Source organism: Fonsecaea multimorphosa, assembly GCF_000836435.1.
Source record: "Fonsecaea multimorphosa CBS 102226 unplaced genomic scaffold supercont1.9, whole genome shotgun sequence".
NCBI classification, from domain to species: domain Eukaryota; kingdom Fungi; phylum Ascomycota; class Eurotiomycetes; order Chaetothyriales; family Herpotrichiellaceae; genus Fonsecaea; species Fonsecaea multimorphosa.
In genome coordinates this window covers 1,033,635-1,046,551 of record NW_015971643.1, presented here as the reverse complement: position 1 = coordinate 1,046,551, position 12,917 = coordinate 1,033,635, and the positions used below count along the sequence as shown (strand labels likewise).

General features: G+C 52.2%; 6 protein-coding genes across 6 annotated transcripts; 1 reads left to right on the top strand and 5 right to left on the bottom strand.

Moving 5' to 3' along the window:
• Positions 1 to 284: 284 nt before the first annotated feature.
• On the bottom strand, positions 285 to 1,214 carry Z520_05538 (uncharacterized protein; the record flags this gene model as incomplete). Its single annotated transcript, XM_016776041.1, has 1 exon — positions 285 to 1,214. One exon carries the CDS (start codon positions 1,212 to 1,214, stop codon positions 285 to 287), a length of 930 nt encoding a protein of 309 aa, XP_016633200.1.
• Positions 1,215 to 1,800: 586 nt separating this feature from the next.
• Positions 1,801 to 4,273, top strand: Z520_05537 (uncharacterized protein; the record flags this gene model as incomplete). The annotated part of the gene is made up of 9 exons (XM_016776040.1): positions 1,801 to 2,497; positions 2,569 to 2,589; positions 2,647 to 2,753; positions 2,829 to 2,996; positions 3,061 to 3,157; positions 3,222 to 3,323; positions 3,477 to 3,727; positions 3,847 to 4,075; positions 4,146 to 4,273. 9 exons carry the CDS (start codon positions 1,801 to 1,803, stop codon positions 4,271 to 4,273), a joined length of 1,800 nt encoding a protein of 599 aa, XP_016633199.1.
• A 268-nt stretch (positions 4,274 to 4,541) lies between these two features.
• Positions 4,542 to 5,562, bottom strand: Z520_05536 (uncharacterized protein; the record flags this gene model as incomplete). The annotated part of the gene is made up of 3 exons (XM_016776039.1): positions 4,542 to 4,968; positions 5,029 to 5,197; positions 5,295 to 5,562. The coding sequence occupies 3 exons, from the start codon at positions 5,560 to 5,562 to the stop codon at positions 4,542 to 4,544; spliced, it is 864 nt and encodes a 287-aa protein (XP_016633198.1).
• A 278-nt stretch (positions 5,563 to 5,840) lies between these two features.
• Positions 5,841 to 6,986, bottom strand: Z520_05535 (uncharacterized protein; the record flags this gene model as incomplete). Its single annotated transcript, XM_016776038.1, has 3 exons — positions 5,841 to 5,984; positions 6,046 to 6,849; positions 6,942 to 6,986. The coding sequence occupies 3 exons, from the start codon at positions 6,984 to 6,986 to the stop codon at positions 5,841 to 5,843; spliced, it is 993 nt and encodes a 330-aa protein (XP_016633197.1).
• A 1,194-nt stretch (positions 6,987 to 8,180) lies between these two features.
• Z520_05534 (uncharacterized protein) lies at positions 8,181 to 10,043 on the bottom strand (the record flags this gene model as incomplete). The annotated part of the gene is made up of 2 exons (XM_016776037.1): positions 8,181 to 8,708; positions 8,784 to 10,043. 2 exons carry the CDS (start codon positions 10,041 to 10,043, stop codon positions 8,181 to 8,183), a joined length of 1,788 nt encoding a protein of 595 aa, XP_016633196.1.
• Positions 10,044 to 11,684: 1,641 nt separating this feature from the next.
• Z520_05533 (uncharacterized protein) lies at positions 11,685 to 12,737 on the bottom strand (the record flags this gene model as incomplete). The annotated part of the gene is made up of 2 exons (XM_016776036.1): positions 11,685 to 11,721; positions 11,779 to 12,737. The coding sequence occupies 2 exons, from the start codon at positions 12,735 to 12,737 to the stop codon at positions 11,685 to 11,687; spliced, it is 996 nt and encodes a 331-aa protein (XP_016633195.1).
• Positions 12,738 to 12,917: the final 180 nt, after the last annotated feature.

Sequence of the window (12,917 nt, the reverse complement as noted above, 5' to 3'; positions counted from 1 at the left end):
GTAATGATCAAAAAGTTCATAATCCTATTGGCTTGGGAGTGAGACTAATGGGAATGACAAGAGTATGTCCAATCCTATTGGCTCGGCGTGCTTTACCCCTTCCGAATGAAGACGACAACCGACGGAAATGGAATGAGCATTCTGGGTCTCCAAAAGGTTGACCATGTTACAGACCATAAGCCTAGGAAACAGAAGTGGGCCCCCTTTTAGTCTAACATCGGTACAGCGGTATTCTGATGTCTTTGCAGATCTCGAGCAACTACTGTGTCGTATCTAGATTGGAATCACGGCAGCTTCAACGGATGTTGGCCAAGGTACTCCTCAAACGTAGTCAAGCTGCCCCTCGCCTGCTTGGCCGTGTTCTCGACCATCTCTTCCGTGCCCGGTCCATAATATCCGTACTCTCTGTAATACATCATCATCTCCACCAGCTCAGCCGCATGGCCAGGCGGCAGGGCATTGCGCATCGTCTCCTCGGGTATCTGCTTGTAGATGACCGTCTTCCCCGTGGCCTGGCTCATGATTCGGGCAATCTGCTCCATGGAGTACAATTTAGTGGCTGCCCGGAGAACCTGGCCCTGAAATTTGTCCGGCGCCGCGAGGATGGCGCCGATGAACTTGCCCGTGTCTCCGACCACGTCCAACAGCGGGACCTGGGTCGTCGGTTTGAGGACGTTGGAAAGCTGATAGGTCCCGTCGCCGACTGGCCGAGGAGCGATGATGGCCTGGAAGTTCTGCATGAAGAAGCCCGGCGCGAAGAATGCGGATTTGATGGACAACCCGCGTGTGTAGGCTTCCACGTCGGCTTTCGCCTCGAAGTGGGTCACCTGGGTGAAGACATTATGGCTGATTTTCGCGATGCTGGGGAGCGTGCTCCAGATGAAAAATTGCACCCCCTCGGACACCGCGCTGTCGGCGATTGCCTTGCCCTGTTCACATTCCTGCTCCCTGGATAACCCTTCAAAGGGGCTCGTCATGGCGAAGACGGTGTGAGCTCCGCGCAGAGCAGGTCGTAGGGTCTCGGTTTTGGCGAGATCTCCGCTGACCACTTCCACGCCCTTGTCTCGTAGGGAGCGCGCCCCAGGCTTGGAAGTGTCTCGAGTGATGGCGCGGATCTTGTATTCTTTCGCGAGCTCCGCGTCGTTGAGGACGTACTCGATCACCGAGCCGCCTTGCTGGCCAGTGGCGCCAAAGACCACGAGCAGCTTGCTCATGTCGCCGCTCTGTAAGAAGGAAAGCTCTTCTTGTGTAGAATGTGCGGGGCTCTGGGGTTTTACGGAGTCAGGGACTTCAATTGGCACGTATTTCCATGTCTTCACACAGGTTTTTATCTCTGACAAGAGTGAACGTACCCCGAGACATTTTTTCTTTGCAGAGTCTTGCACCTCCTCCCGAGTGTCCTGTGCCACCTCGTGGGGAAGCCCACCAGAGCAGGGCCGGAAAGTAGGGTCTTGTTGCCGATTGGAAGAGTCCCGACCAAGTCTCCTTTACAGCTGAACTAGAGTAATTGATTGATGCTTCGGCAGAAAAGACCCGGATAGACTAACTAATCGGATCCGTGAATGTGGTCAATTACATCCGGACGATCGAGATGCCGTCAGGGATGTTATTCATTACAGGGTAACGACAACCTTTGTTTCCAGACTGGAAGGCGACCGGAGTCGCAGCAAGTAGTAAGGGCTTAAGTAGGTTCATATCTGTGTACATACAATATATCTTCACATCTTCCTATGTGTTTTCTAAGTCATACAACGAAGTGCCTCCAAAATATCTAATGCGCTCGCGCTGGACACAGTGACAATGGAACAAGTGAAGTCCGAGATCCGCCCACCGGTGCCGACATATCCAATTGAGGACCTCCCAGGCACGCTCCCTCTGGCTCAAGTTGACCAAAATGTCGATCACGAGGCTGCAGCCGTGTCCTTGCTCAAGGACCTAGAGCATCTGAATGCAGACAGTCTTGCGGACAATGCCATGTGGCGAGATGCTTGCTCCATGACCGGCACATTGCGAACATTCAATGGCCCAGAGCAGATCGTCTCCGTTTGGCGGAAGTTATACGCTGAGCGTCGGCCACACGAATTCCAGATTATAATTGGCTCGTCAAAGGTTGTGCAAATGGGCGACGGGTACTCCTGGGTGCAGGCCAAGTTTTCGTTCAAGACCGCCGGTCCGCCGGCGACATTGTCCCAGGGCCAGATCGGCATCGTACCGGACCCCACCTCCACATCTGGATGGCGAATCTGGTTGATAACGACGGTCCTTGAGCAGCTCCAAGGACGTCCCGGGCCTGACCAGCTCCAGGTGGACCCTGTAACCCGGCCGGAAATGAATGGCGGACCCGACGGACAATTTCTCGAGTGTGTCATCATCGGTGCTGGATTCGCCGGGCTCTGCCTCGCCGGTCGACTCAAAGCAATGGGGATAAACCACGTCATTATAGAGCGTAATGCTCGAATCGGCGACAACTGGATAAACCGATACGAATCATGCACATGTAAGATATTATACTTGTCCTCCCTCAAAAGAGGAGCAGTTGAACCCGAGAATGGCTAATCATCCAACCAGATCACACGTCAAAATACTTCAGTACTCCGTTCCTTCACTCGTGACATCGTTGCAATGCATTCTGATGGTCAATTGCAGGCGACCTGCCGTTTGGGAGAATCTTCACAGACGGTGACTACCCTTATTACTTGGGATCCAAAGACCTGGCGCGCGGGTTCCAGGAATACGTGGACAAATTCCACCTGGTATGCTACGCCGGCCAACTTCCAAATCTTAGTCTTCTGTCCGTTGAACTCAGCTAACGCATGGCCGTTATTCAGGACGTTTGGTTATCATCGGAGCTACGTACCGCATCGTTCAACGAAGACGACCAAGATTGGGATCTACAGGTTGCAGCTGGGGGTCGGGTGAAAAATGTCAAGTGTGCCCACCTTGTGTTCGCAATAGGGATAGGCTGGGCGCCGACGATACCGAAACTTGCCAACAGGGTACAGTTCAATACTTTTGTTCCGAGCGAGACAATCTCCGTACAATTAACCGGCATTCGTCTAGGAATTGTTCAAAGGCCGTGTCCTTCATTCTGCGGACTACAAAGCTTCGCATGCGTGGAAAGGGGAGGCTGGCGTCGTTGTCGGCACTGCAAATACCGGTAAAACTGTTGACACGGCCAGGATTGGCATCTCGTGCACGACCGTTACTGATGGCACCTGCAGCTCACGATGTAGCGGCCGATATGGTGGACGCTGGACTTTCCTCGGTCACTATGGTTCAACGATCACGTACACGTATGTATCCCATCTTCTACAAGCCTGTTGGTGAACATGAATTGACGAGGGAAAAAAAAAGCCGTATTTCCAATCGAATATTACCAGAAATGGTCAAACTGTGAGTAACATTTCCTTGTGCCAACAATCAATGAAGGATGGAAGAGAAGCCCCCTCTCTAACATACCTTTTCTACCCCGTCAGCCATATATAACACAAACACCAACCTGCCGGAAGCCGACAGAGACCTGATAACAGTCCCTTTGGCGGTGATCCGTAAAATGAGCCTGATTGGCACAAGGAGGGCTGTGAACCAAGACCACGCACGATTCGACGGATTAGAGAGTGTCGGTTTCCGTGTTGAACGATACTGTGATCTTTGGAAGGCTTTAGGAGAACGACTTGGAGGCCACTATCAAGACGTGGGATGCTCGGCCAAAGTCGCGGCCGGACTGGTATGTATTCTACAATTGTTCCCGTGGTCGGAGATTTTCGTTTGTTTTTTTTTTCAAAAAGGGGGGGGGGGGAGGAAAGACAAGACGAGATTCCCACTAATTTGCCCTCGAACGAGCAGATCAAGGTCAAAAGTGACGCCAAAGCCGTCTCTTACATCAAATCCGGCATCAAGTTTAGCGACGGGAGCACACTGGACGCAGACGTCATTGTCTTCTGTACAGGGTTCGAAACCAATATCAGAAAAGAGGTGGCCAAATTCTTGGGTCCCGAAGTCGCCAATAAACTGGACGATTGTTGGGGAATAGACGACGAAGGCGAGATTCGTGGCGTCTTCAAACCTTCAAGCTGTAAGAGCCTCTGGCTGCCCACGTTTCGCCCCCTTCCCAAAAAAGAAACCTCTCCTGACGATCGTTGCAGGCCAAAATCTCTGGTTCACAGGAGGCGGAGTCCTCCACGCGCGATATTATTCCAGATTCATAGCCTTGCAGATCCAAGCTTCCGTCGTAGGGCAACCTCTGCCGGTGTATACGAAGAAAACAGAATAGATCAAGTTCCGTCAAAGAAACCGTGCGGCGTTTGAAGAATTATTTGAGAGCCAGGGTCATGGCCAAAAGACCATGTATGTTCCAGGAGTAATATCCAGCCTTTTATATACACTGTCACTGTGACTGTCACCCGATTGCGCTACAAGGGATCGACATTTACGCGGTTGTCGTAGGTGGGTTGGCACCTCAAGAACCACGACTGTACCTCCTCGTTGAGCGCACTCATAAGGTTTCGTTTGATCCGTTTTTCAATTCCCCTTAATGTCAACTAGTTCTGTATGAACGGGATATTGAGTTCCGAATCCGTAAAGAAGTCGCTCAGTCCACCAAAAGGATTCCCTTCGAGAGAACTGGGAAACTGCTCTTCTTGCAGTTCGGCGAAACTTCCAAACACGTCTTCGTCCGGAAAGGGCCACGTGGACGACCGGCGCGGCGAAGCCGACGGGAGTTGCTCGTTGTCGGGAGAGATTCGTGGTGTACCCGGTTGGCCAGAAGCCAATGTTTGTACGACCTGCCATATTTCTTGAGTCAGTCGAGATAACTCGGCGATCCATGGGACGCCTTGCATGGCTTGCAAGATGTCCAAAGCATTCCCCAACACTTTGGTCAGACTCTCATTGTGGTCGTGAGCGGGAAGCGTTTTTGCGTAGAGTACCGTGACGACCGCTCCGAACACATAGGTTGCATTGCACCACCTGGAGGCAGTTTGTCAGTATTGGATCTGGAACAACCACGTCTTGGACCTCAGAGCATACCACGTTCGGAAGAACGGTCGATTCAGGAAAGTATCGTACAGAAGTCGAATGATCTGTTTGCAAGCGTCGAGACACGCATCAACGCTCTCTGCGTACGATGCACAGTCGTTCTGACGGACCGCCAACACGAGAAAGGGACGATGGAGAAGTATCCGTGTGTGATGAAAGCCTTTATCCGCTTTTTAGTATGCTGTTTCTACAAGTGTTTTGGCATTGCCCAAAGAGAGGAGGTTGAAAAGGCATAAAGAGAGAGGAGGAGTTCTTACGTAGCTTTGCAATCAACTTTCGCTTCGTGGTGGACTCACTCTCCATCAGAGTCGTCTTGCCCAGGTCGAAAATCGGTAGGATCTTGGCTTTCCATTGCAAGAGGGCGGCTTCGAGCTTTTGTGCAAATTCGAATTTGTGCCTCGGAGAAAGACTGGTCGTGGGATGATAGATGTTGTGGCAGATGATTCTGATAATACGGGCCAATTCAACCATTGACCTTGCCCAGAACGTGTTTGTGGCATCTTCATGCTCATATTTGGCGGGCATCGGATCCTGGCATATCTCAGGTTAGCTTGATCCCTTTCCCCTTGCATATAGACTGAAGAAAATCGACGTACCCCGAACTGAGCCAAAAAAACCGGGTAATGTCCGGGCTCCTGCATGAGAGATTCACGACCTAGAATACAGCTGATCTCTCTGTGGTGGGGATTAGCTGTCAAGCTCGACTTGTCCAATGGCGGAAGATTCGTACATCTCATGATGATAGAGACACCTTTCCAGTCAGCATCTCAAAAGGTAAAAGATTTGACAGGCAGGACGCAGACCTACCACCAAGTCCGGATGGCTTCGACCGACATCATCTGAAGATCCGGCTGGCTGGCACTGCCCATGGCGAGTGCAGTCCTGGCCGCTATGCCACCAAACATGTAGCTTTGGTGAGGAATGAAGGCATACTGGCAGTAAACAGACTGGACAATTTCTATCTTAGTTGTGTGATTCCAAGACCCATAACGTTGCGGGCAGACATACCACCAGAAGCGAGGCTCGGATTACCTCGAGTGACGATGCTCCCATGAGGCTTCCCAGCCGCGCTTTAGCCTCTAGGAAATATTTCCTCGCGAGAGGGAGAGTGAGATGCGGCGGTCTTTCTCTGCCGAGGAAGGGTGAGACGCGACTGCCAGAAGAAGCGTGATGCTGCCTGTACATTTTATCAAGAGCTCGCGTAACGTGGTCTTCAGGCCCGGCTACGAGCGCACCAAGCGCGACCACGATGTCGTACAGCGCGAAGAAGCTCGAGGATTCCTCTTCGAATCTCTGGCGGGTGAGTGCCAGGTGCCGTTTCCATACCTCGGATTCGCAATGGGCCAAAAATGCGTCCATATCCAAACAGAAGTAGATGAGGTGAAGATTGGCAAAGTACGACCGGATACATTCTTTCTCAATCTCGATCGCTGCGGTCCTACTTTCGGCACCGAGTGCCGGATCTCGCTGATAATCTGGTAGACCCAGAAATGATCGAGAACCGTCGCAAGGAAATCGAGCCATCGCTTCGGCTGTCGTGGTGGACGTTCTGAACCAGTCAAACACGGCCGGATTCTCGGCTTCGACAGAGCCAGACCAGCTTGACGTAGCTAAATATCTCCGTGCCGATGGAGATTGACACGGCGCTGTTGCCGCAGGGGTTTGTTTATCGGCGAGGTTCCCATTCTGCATGGACCGGACACGGCTATGCAGTTCTTCGAGGAAGTGGGAGGTTGATGCACAGCCATAAAATTCTGCATGTTGGTCTCGAGTGACGATGGTTCCGTATCCGTTGCATGACTGTACCGTCGTCTGCGACTCGTCTGATCGGGTTAGAAGACATGGCTGACTTGCACCCGTGGACCCATGAGTCGTCCAGATGGATAGATTTGGGGTTGACGTACCATCTTGTGCGACATCACACGCTCGGTCGGTCTCCTCGGGGCCATTTTCTGGACTTTTCGTCGCAGGTCTTGTTTGTCCCGCTTGTTTGGGAATTATATCATGGCCAAGCGAGCCCCGTTCTGCGATTTGACCAGTAAATCTACGGGGAGAGCCATCACGCGTCGATTCGGCTGGTTCCACAGAGCGATCATAAGGCTGTTGCTGAGTGATATGTCTTGTGTCGACATCAGGATCCACGCATGTTCTTTCGACAGCACTGTAAGACACACCTTCGAGAGGGTTTGGACCTGCTGGGGGCAAGGCACCGCAAAGGCCGCTGTGCGGCTTTGTTGCTAGCAGATGGCTTCATTCGATACAGACACTGCATAGAATTCTCTTCATGTGACACCATCATGTTCAGTCCGCGTCATTTTCTCGTCCAAGGAAGAACCACCTTCCACGTACCTATGCAAGCACTGCATGGCTCCCGTTCATCACACTAGGCCAAAAGTGAGCTTAGTTTTGGTGAACCGCGACCTGTTCGGTTTGCCATTGAGCAGTATACCTTTGCCTTTCGTTTCCTGCAAGACTCGCACGCCACCGTAGCCCTCGGGGGCTTTCTGTACTCCATTCGGGAAGAGAGATACCAACAAGATGGTAGGTAAGATGATACTAATCGCTACTGTGAGAAGCTAATTTGTGTCAAGGGCAGGGTCTCAAATGCACTGATTCTGTGATGCGAGAGATCACTCTCGGGCTAGTGCAATAGCCTGGAAAGCTCGTCTCGGCCTCGAAGCAGTAGTGCGCCTTCAAAAAGCCGCGGAGATCGGGGCAAAACCGGGTACCCCACATGTACCTAGTACTTTCGGCATTGGACTTTGTCTTGTACCAACCCGTGCGGGGGGCGGATATAGGCAATGCATGTCAAATTAGCAGAATTCGTTTCATCGCGGTACGAACTCTCAAGCTGAAAACCTTTGTACGATCCGAGGTCATGTGCCCCAGTAAAGCTCGGTGAATTGGTCTTTCGGTCATGGACAATTGCCAAACTCCACCTCATGCGAGAGAAACCGGACCAAATGGGATTCGAGAGGTATTTGCGATTGGACAGCTTTCCGGTGGTACCGACCCACCGTCTCGATTGTTCTTGATCCCGGTCACGGTGTGGAAAATGGAGCTGTCCATGGTACATGTCTTTTATGAAAAACCATCTACACGAATCTTCATCTCCTAAGATTGCGTCTGTATAACTCAACATCTTAGACAAACGGCAGGACCAAAAAGGAGTCGTGTTTGCCCCCAGTATGAACCTCGTGCTCTCCCACATTCTCGTTATTGAGTGACGCCCCAGAGATCCGATCAGTTTCTGGTAAGCTCATGTCGAATCCCGATATGCGTAGTGCGATTCCTTCACCTGGGGCAAAGACCATCCCCATCGGCCACAGCGTGATTTCGAGGGGTACAATTGTCCCTGGCGGAATAGCTTCGCGACGGTCGTGCTTGTAGAAGATCTCTTGATCGGTCGAAAGCTCGTCAACCTTCGTAATTCGATGTGAAGCGCGCAGAATTCCCTGTGGCCCCAGGAACTTGGCTATATTAAGATCAGGGACTTCCTCGATGGGAACCGGGCAAGGATAGTTAAGATGCTGGAGAAGTTTGCCGTCTTTGGAGACCTTGCGGATCTGTACCACCACATCAAGATCGTCGTGGTCCTTACAGGACACCCAAAGTTTGACCTTGGCATAGCCTGCTAACTCGGTGTATTCAGCGAAATGATAAGTGAAGTCCTATGGGATACGTATTAGCAGCCTTGTCTTGGTGGGTTTTTGAAACGAAACTCTCGCAGATAATCTGAAACGTACCGAGATGGATTTGGGATTGGTGCTAGAATGCGAGACCGTGGAGTCCTCCTTGACTGAAAGTTTTTGCAGGGTCATTGTCGAAGCATCAAGGTACAGCTTGGTCAACCTGACCCGAGCCAAAGGCCATTCATGCTCAGGACGTTCACGGACAGTCTGAAGAGCGCCGCCACCAGCTTCGAATCCAAGAAGTGAGAGACGAACTCGTGGAGTGTCACGCTCCCAGCCGTTCTCTATTCCTTTGAGAAATCTGTTGAAGTACTTTTCGAGATCATCCACGATTTCGGGGCGGTATAGATCGTACCATTCGAAGTATGGATGGACACGAAGCCACTTTTCAGGAGTTTTTGCTGTCCGAAACGTATGGAAGGCACTGCGGCTGTGAAGTTGGGACGAATATGATGCGACAAGATAAAGAGGAACATTGATCTTCTCGGTATGGATAAATTTGCTGTCCCAGTAGTCGTCGTAAAAGGGCCGCTTCGCAACCATGGCTGGGAGATTCTCTGCCGAATTGGGTCCAGCGAACCCTGCTAGTAGAAACTTGTGGAGGTACGGATTATGCTTCCTTCCTCCTCGATACATGGTATCACGATAGACGTCGTTACGGCCCTCCCATGGAGCTAAGGCTTTCAGGGCCGGGTGCTCCAACCTGGAAGCATAGTTGATCTGGGCGATGGACAGCCACGAGTTACCCGCCATTCCCACCGAGCCATTGTTCCACGGCTGCTTCGAGATCCAGTCAATGGTATCATAGACATCCTCGGCCTCTTGGTGGCCCCAGAACACGATGTTGCCCTCGGAATGATTGGCCCCGCGGGCGTCCACATTAACAATGGCATACCCGCGATGAATCCAGTCGGCCGGATCTGGGCCTTCGAATTTCTCATAGCCTGATGTCTGGTCCAGGCGCAGGCCAACACGGAAAGGTGCCATGACCTCATATTGTTGTCCTCCGCTTCCAGTCTTGCCGTAAGGGCTCCACGGGATTATGGCTGGCACTTTTGTTCCAGAGTCCGAGTCAACTGGACGAAAGATATCCGCAAAAATCTTGATTCCGTCGCGCATAGGGATGGCGACATCTCTGTCAAAGATTGCTTCCACAGGGAAAGCTCGACGGCCAGGAAAACGAGTATGACCCTTGGGCAATATTGTCTTCCCAGGTTGAAAGGGGTAGGTGACAAAATTTGGATGTTCGCCTGGGGGCAAGAGCTTGGCCCATTCCAAATCCGGGAACTGTTGTTGCGATTTAGACGAAGCCATGGCGAATGAGGTATACCAGCTTTCAGGCCTCAGATCAAAGGAACAAATATTTCAAGGACCAAGATATGGGTAGATGATTAGCATTCCGGGGGTGTAAATTGGCAGAGCTGTCACCAGTTCTGTTCCCCACTACAAAGAGAGACGATAGGGTCCTTTCGGCGCCTGAGGACAAAAGCTGTACATATATCGGCTCTAATGCTACCGGCCATTCTGGTCCCAAGACAATGTGTGCGACATGGACATGGATGCCGAATGTCTAGCTCGTTTGTACTGGAACAACACCCAATCGGAACTCAAGGAGAATATAGAGACACGTTCTGTGGGGAAGCGGGAACTGAACCAATCGGACTCCACATTTACAGCCTACAGGTTCAAAAATAGGTGATGCCTCAGGAAGAACTGCTTTGGCGGCGGTAAGAAGGGTGAGTTTTCAAGAGTCGGACAGTTTTCTGCCCAAGGGCAGAATGAAGTCGAAATAAGAGCTTTCATGAGAGCTCTGAACACAGACGGAGCAGCAGAGGCGGAGTCCTGTTGCGCAGAGATCATCGCAAACCCACGACACCCAGGCGAGAGATATCTCATTACTATCGTTTAAGGCAGTCTGGTCATGCGAACTAGTTGTCTACAATTCATGGCACGTCACGGAAGAGGCCGTTTATGCCTTCCGAACGATGCTCCATATGGAGCGCCGAGGAGCTATTTCAGCAGGACGTGCTAGATCAATCAGCTCAACCACAGTCAATCGGTACCCTGTGCCTCTGCACTCGTCGCTTGAAACACCAGCAAAGAGTAGTCCTTCCGATGCTGATTTGGAACGCAACAACCCAATGAGCTAGCACCAGATCGCATCCAGTTGGAGCCTCGATTTTACTTTCATTGGACTCGCGGAGACCTTTGCTCCCTGCTAATATTGGCCGCCAAGGTTCCCGATTGCTGGATCTAAAGTGCTAGAGCAAACCAGTGGCACGGTGCAAAGGGACAAGCAGTGTCAAGATGTACAGCCACGGTCAAGAAAAGACGGACGAGGATTTTGGCCGCTCCGGTGCCATTGCAATCCCTTCATGAATCTTCAAAGTGCTTTCGTCGTCGGTGCGGCTTGGACTGACTGGCGGCGTCAACCTGGAATGCCTTTTTGTAATAGGGCAATAACCCACGAGTCGGATGCTGGTCCTTGGGTAGTGACACATCTTAGACGGCCGGACCAAGCCGAGCTCAGCTTGCCTTCTCCTGGGACAACCTTCTCCTGAGACTCCATCCTCCAGGCCATGGCTGTGTGGATGAGAGCAGAGTGCGATGACAATATTCATTGGTGATAAGCGTCGGACCCGCCATGACAGGGAAATAACAGCAGCGGATTGTTTAAGTTGGTACTGTAGGTAGACCGAGTGCAGTCATGATTATCGTCGGTCTGGTGGCTTGGTCGGAGTGGTTTTGGACCCAGCCTCGTGCTCATTGCGGATTATTCTGATCACAACTTTTCGGACTTCCCTGGTGTCATGGAAAACTATCAGCGACTGCGCATTGTACTGTCGTCAGTGGAGTGGTTGACAGGCATTTCTGTCAGGATGTTCTGACACTATGGCCGCGAGATGAGGTGAAGTTGGTGTAACACAGACGCAGACTGGCTCTTTAATTTCAAGACTACACAGGACCAGGTTTCCTCCCATAGACATTGTAGCTGAACTATATTAGTCTTTGCACACTCTACCATTAGCGCAGACTTCAAGAAACTTACTAGAGGACATAACTGTGCATTTTTGGATTTCGCAGTTCGCGTTTCGTCTCGGCGATCAGGATTTGAAGTTCGTCAGGATTGCCGCCGAGCAGGGTGGTGTACCCGCGGAGCAAGTAGGCGTCCAGCCCGTTCCTGAGGCTGAAGTTCTCGTAGGCGCCGATGTCCTTGAGCCGAGCATCTCGCGGCCAGATGCCCTGGGGGACCTTGTAAATGGACTCTGTGACGTCGACGAAGCCGGCGCGCTCCATCTGCGCCTTCCACAGGAGCGGCGCGTTCAAGGGTGTACCCATCGCCTCGGCCATCTCGAAGAACAGTCTTTCGACTTCCTTCAGGTGCGAGTTGGCCGGCAGCGTGCCGTCGTCGGAGGTAGGCGTCGGGTACATGCCCCCGATTTCCATGTAGGCACCCGGCCGAAGGTGATGGAATGCCTGCCTGAACAGCCGGTCCCAGTCGCGAATGGCCATGATGAGCTCGCGAGCATGTATAAAGTCGAAGTTGTTGGCAGGGAAAAGCCACTCGTCCTCGATATCCTGGACCTCGAATTGGCAGTTTGGGGGCACCCATTCGGGCTGCACGGGCGCGATGTCCACGCCCGTCACGACGGCAGTTTCGTACCGGTCGGCGGCTTCTATCGCCCAGATGCCCGACCCGGTGCCCAAATCCAATATCCTCGCCGGGGCCGGGGGCATCGGAGCGCGGTGGAGTAACCCGCCGATAATGAGGCGAAACTTGATGTGCTGGATGTTGTTGCGCTCCTGCTCCCTTTCGTCGATGGGGAGGCCGTACATGTTTCTGCCGTAGGCGGGGTACTGCCGGCCATTTTCCTCAATGCCATTACGGATGTGCGACGAGATAGAGGTCAGATAGCTGCTCGCATCATCGGACAAGGAGCCGTACGTCTCATCCTCAAACGAGTCATCCTCGTCAACATGGATGACTTCCTCGTTGTGGGCTGCCATTTGAGCAATGGAGCCACTTCTGCGCGTAGGAGCTAGCTGGAGGTCTCTAGAGTAGAAAGCGGAGGAGAGTGTTGGACGGCGGAAGCGAGGGGCGATAAAGGCGCATATCCCCGAGCCTATTGCGAACTAGCATCACGATGCATCGACAAGCCCACGTCGCTTCCTTTCGCACCGTCGCAA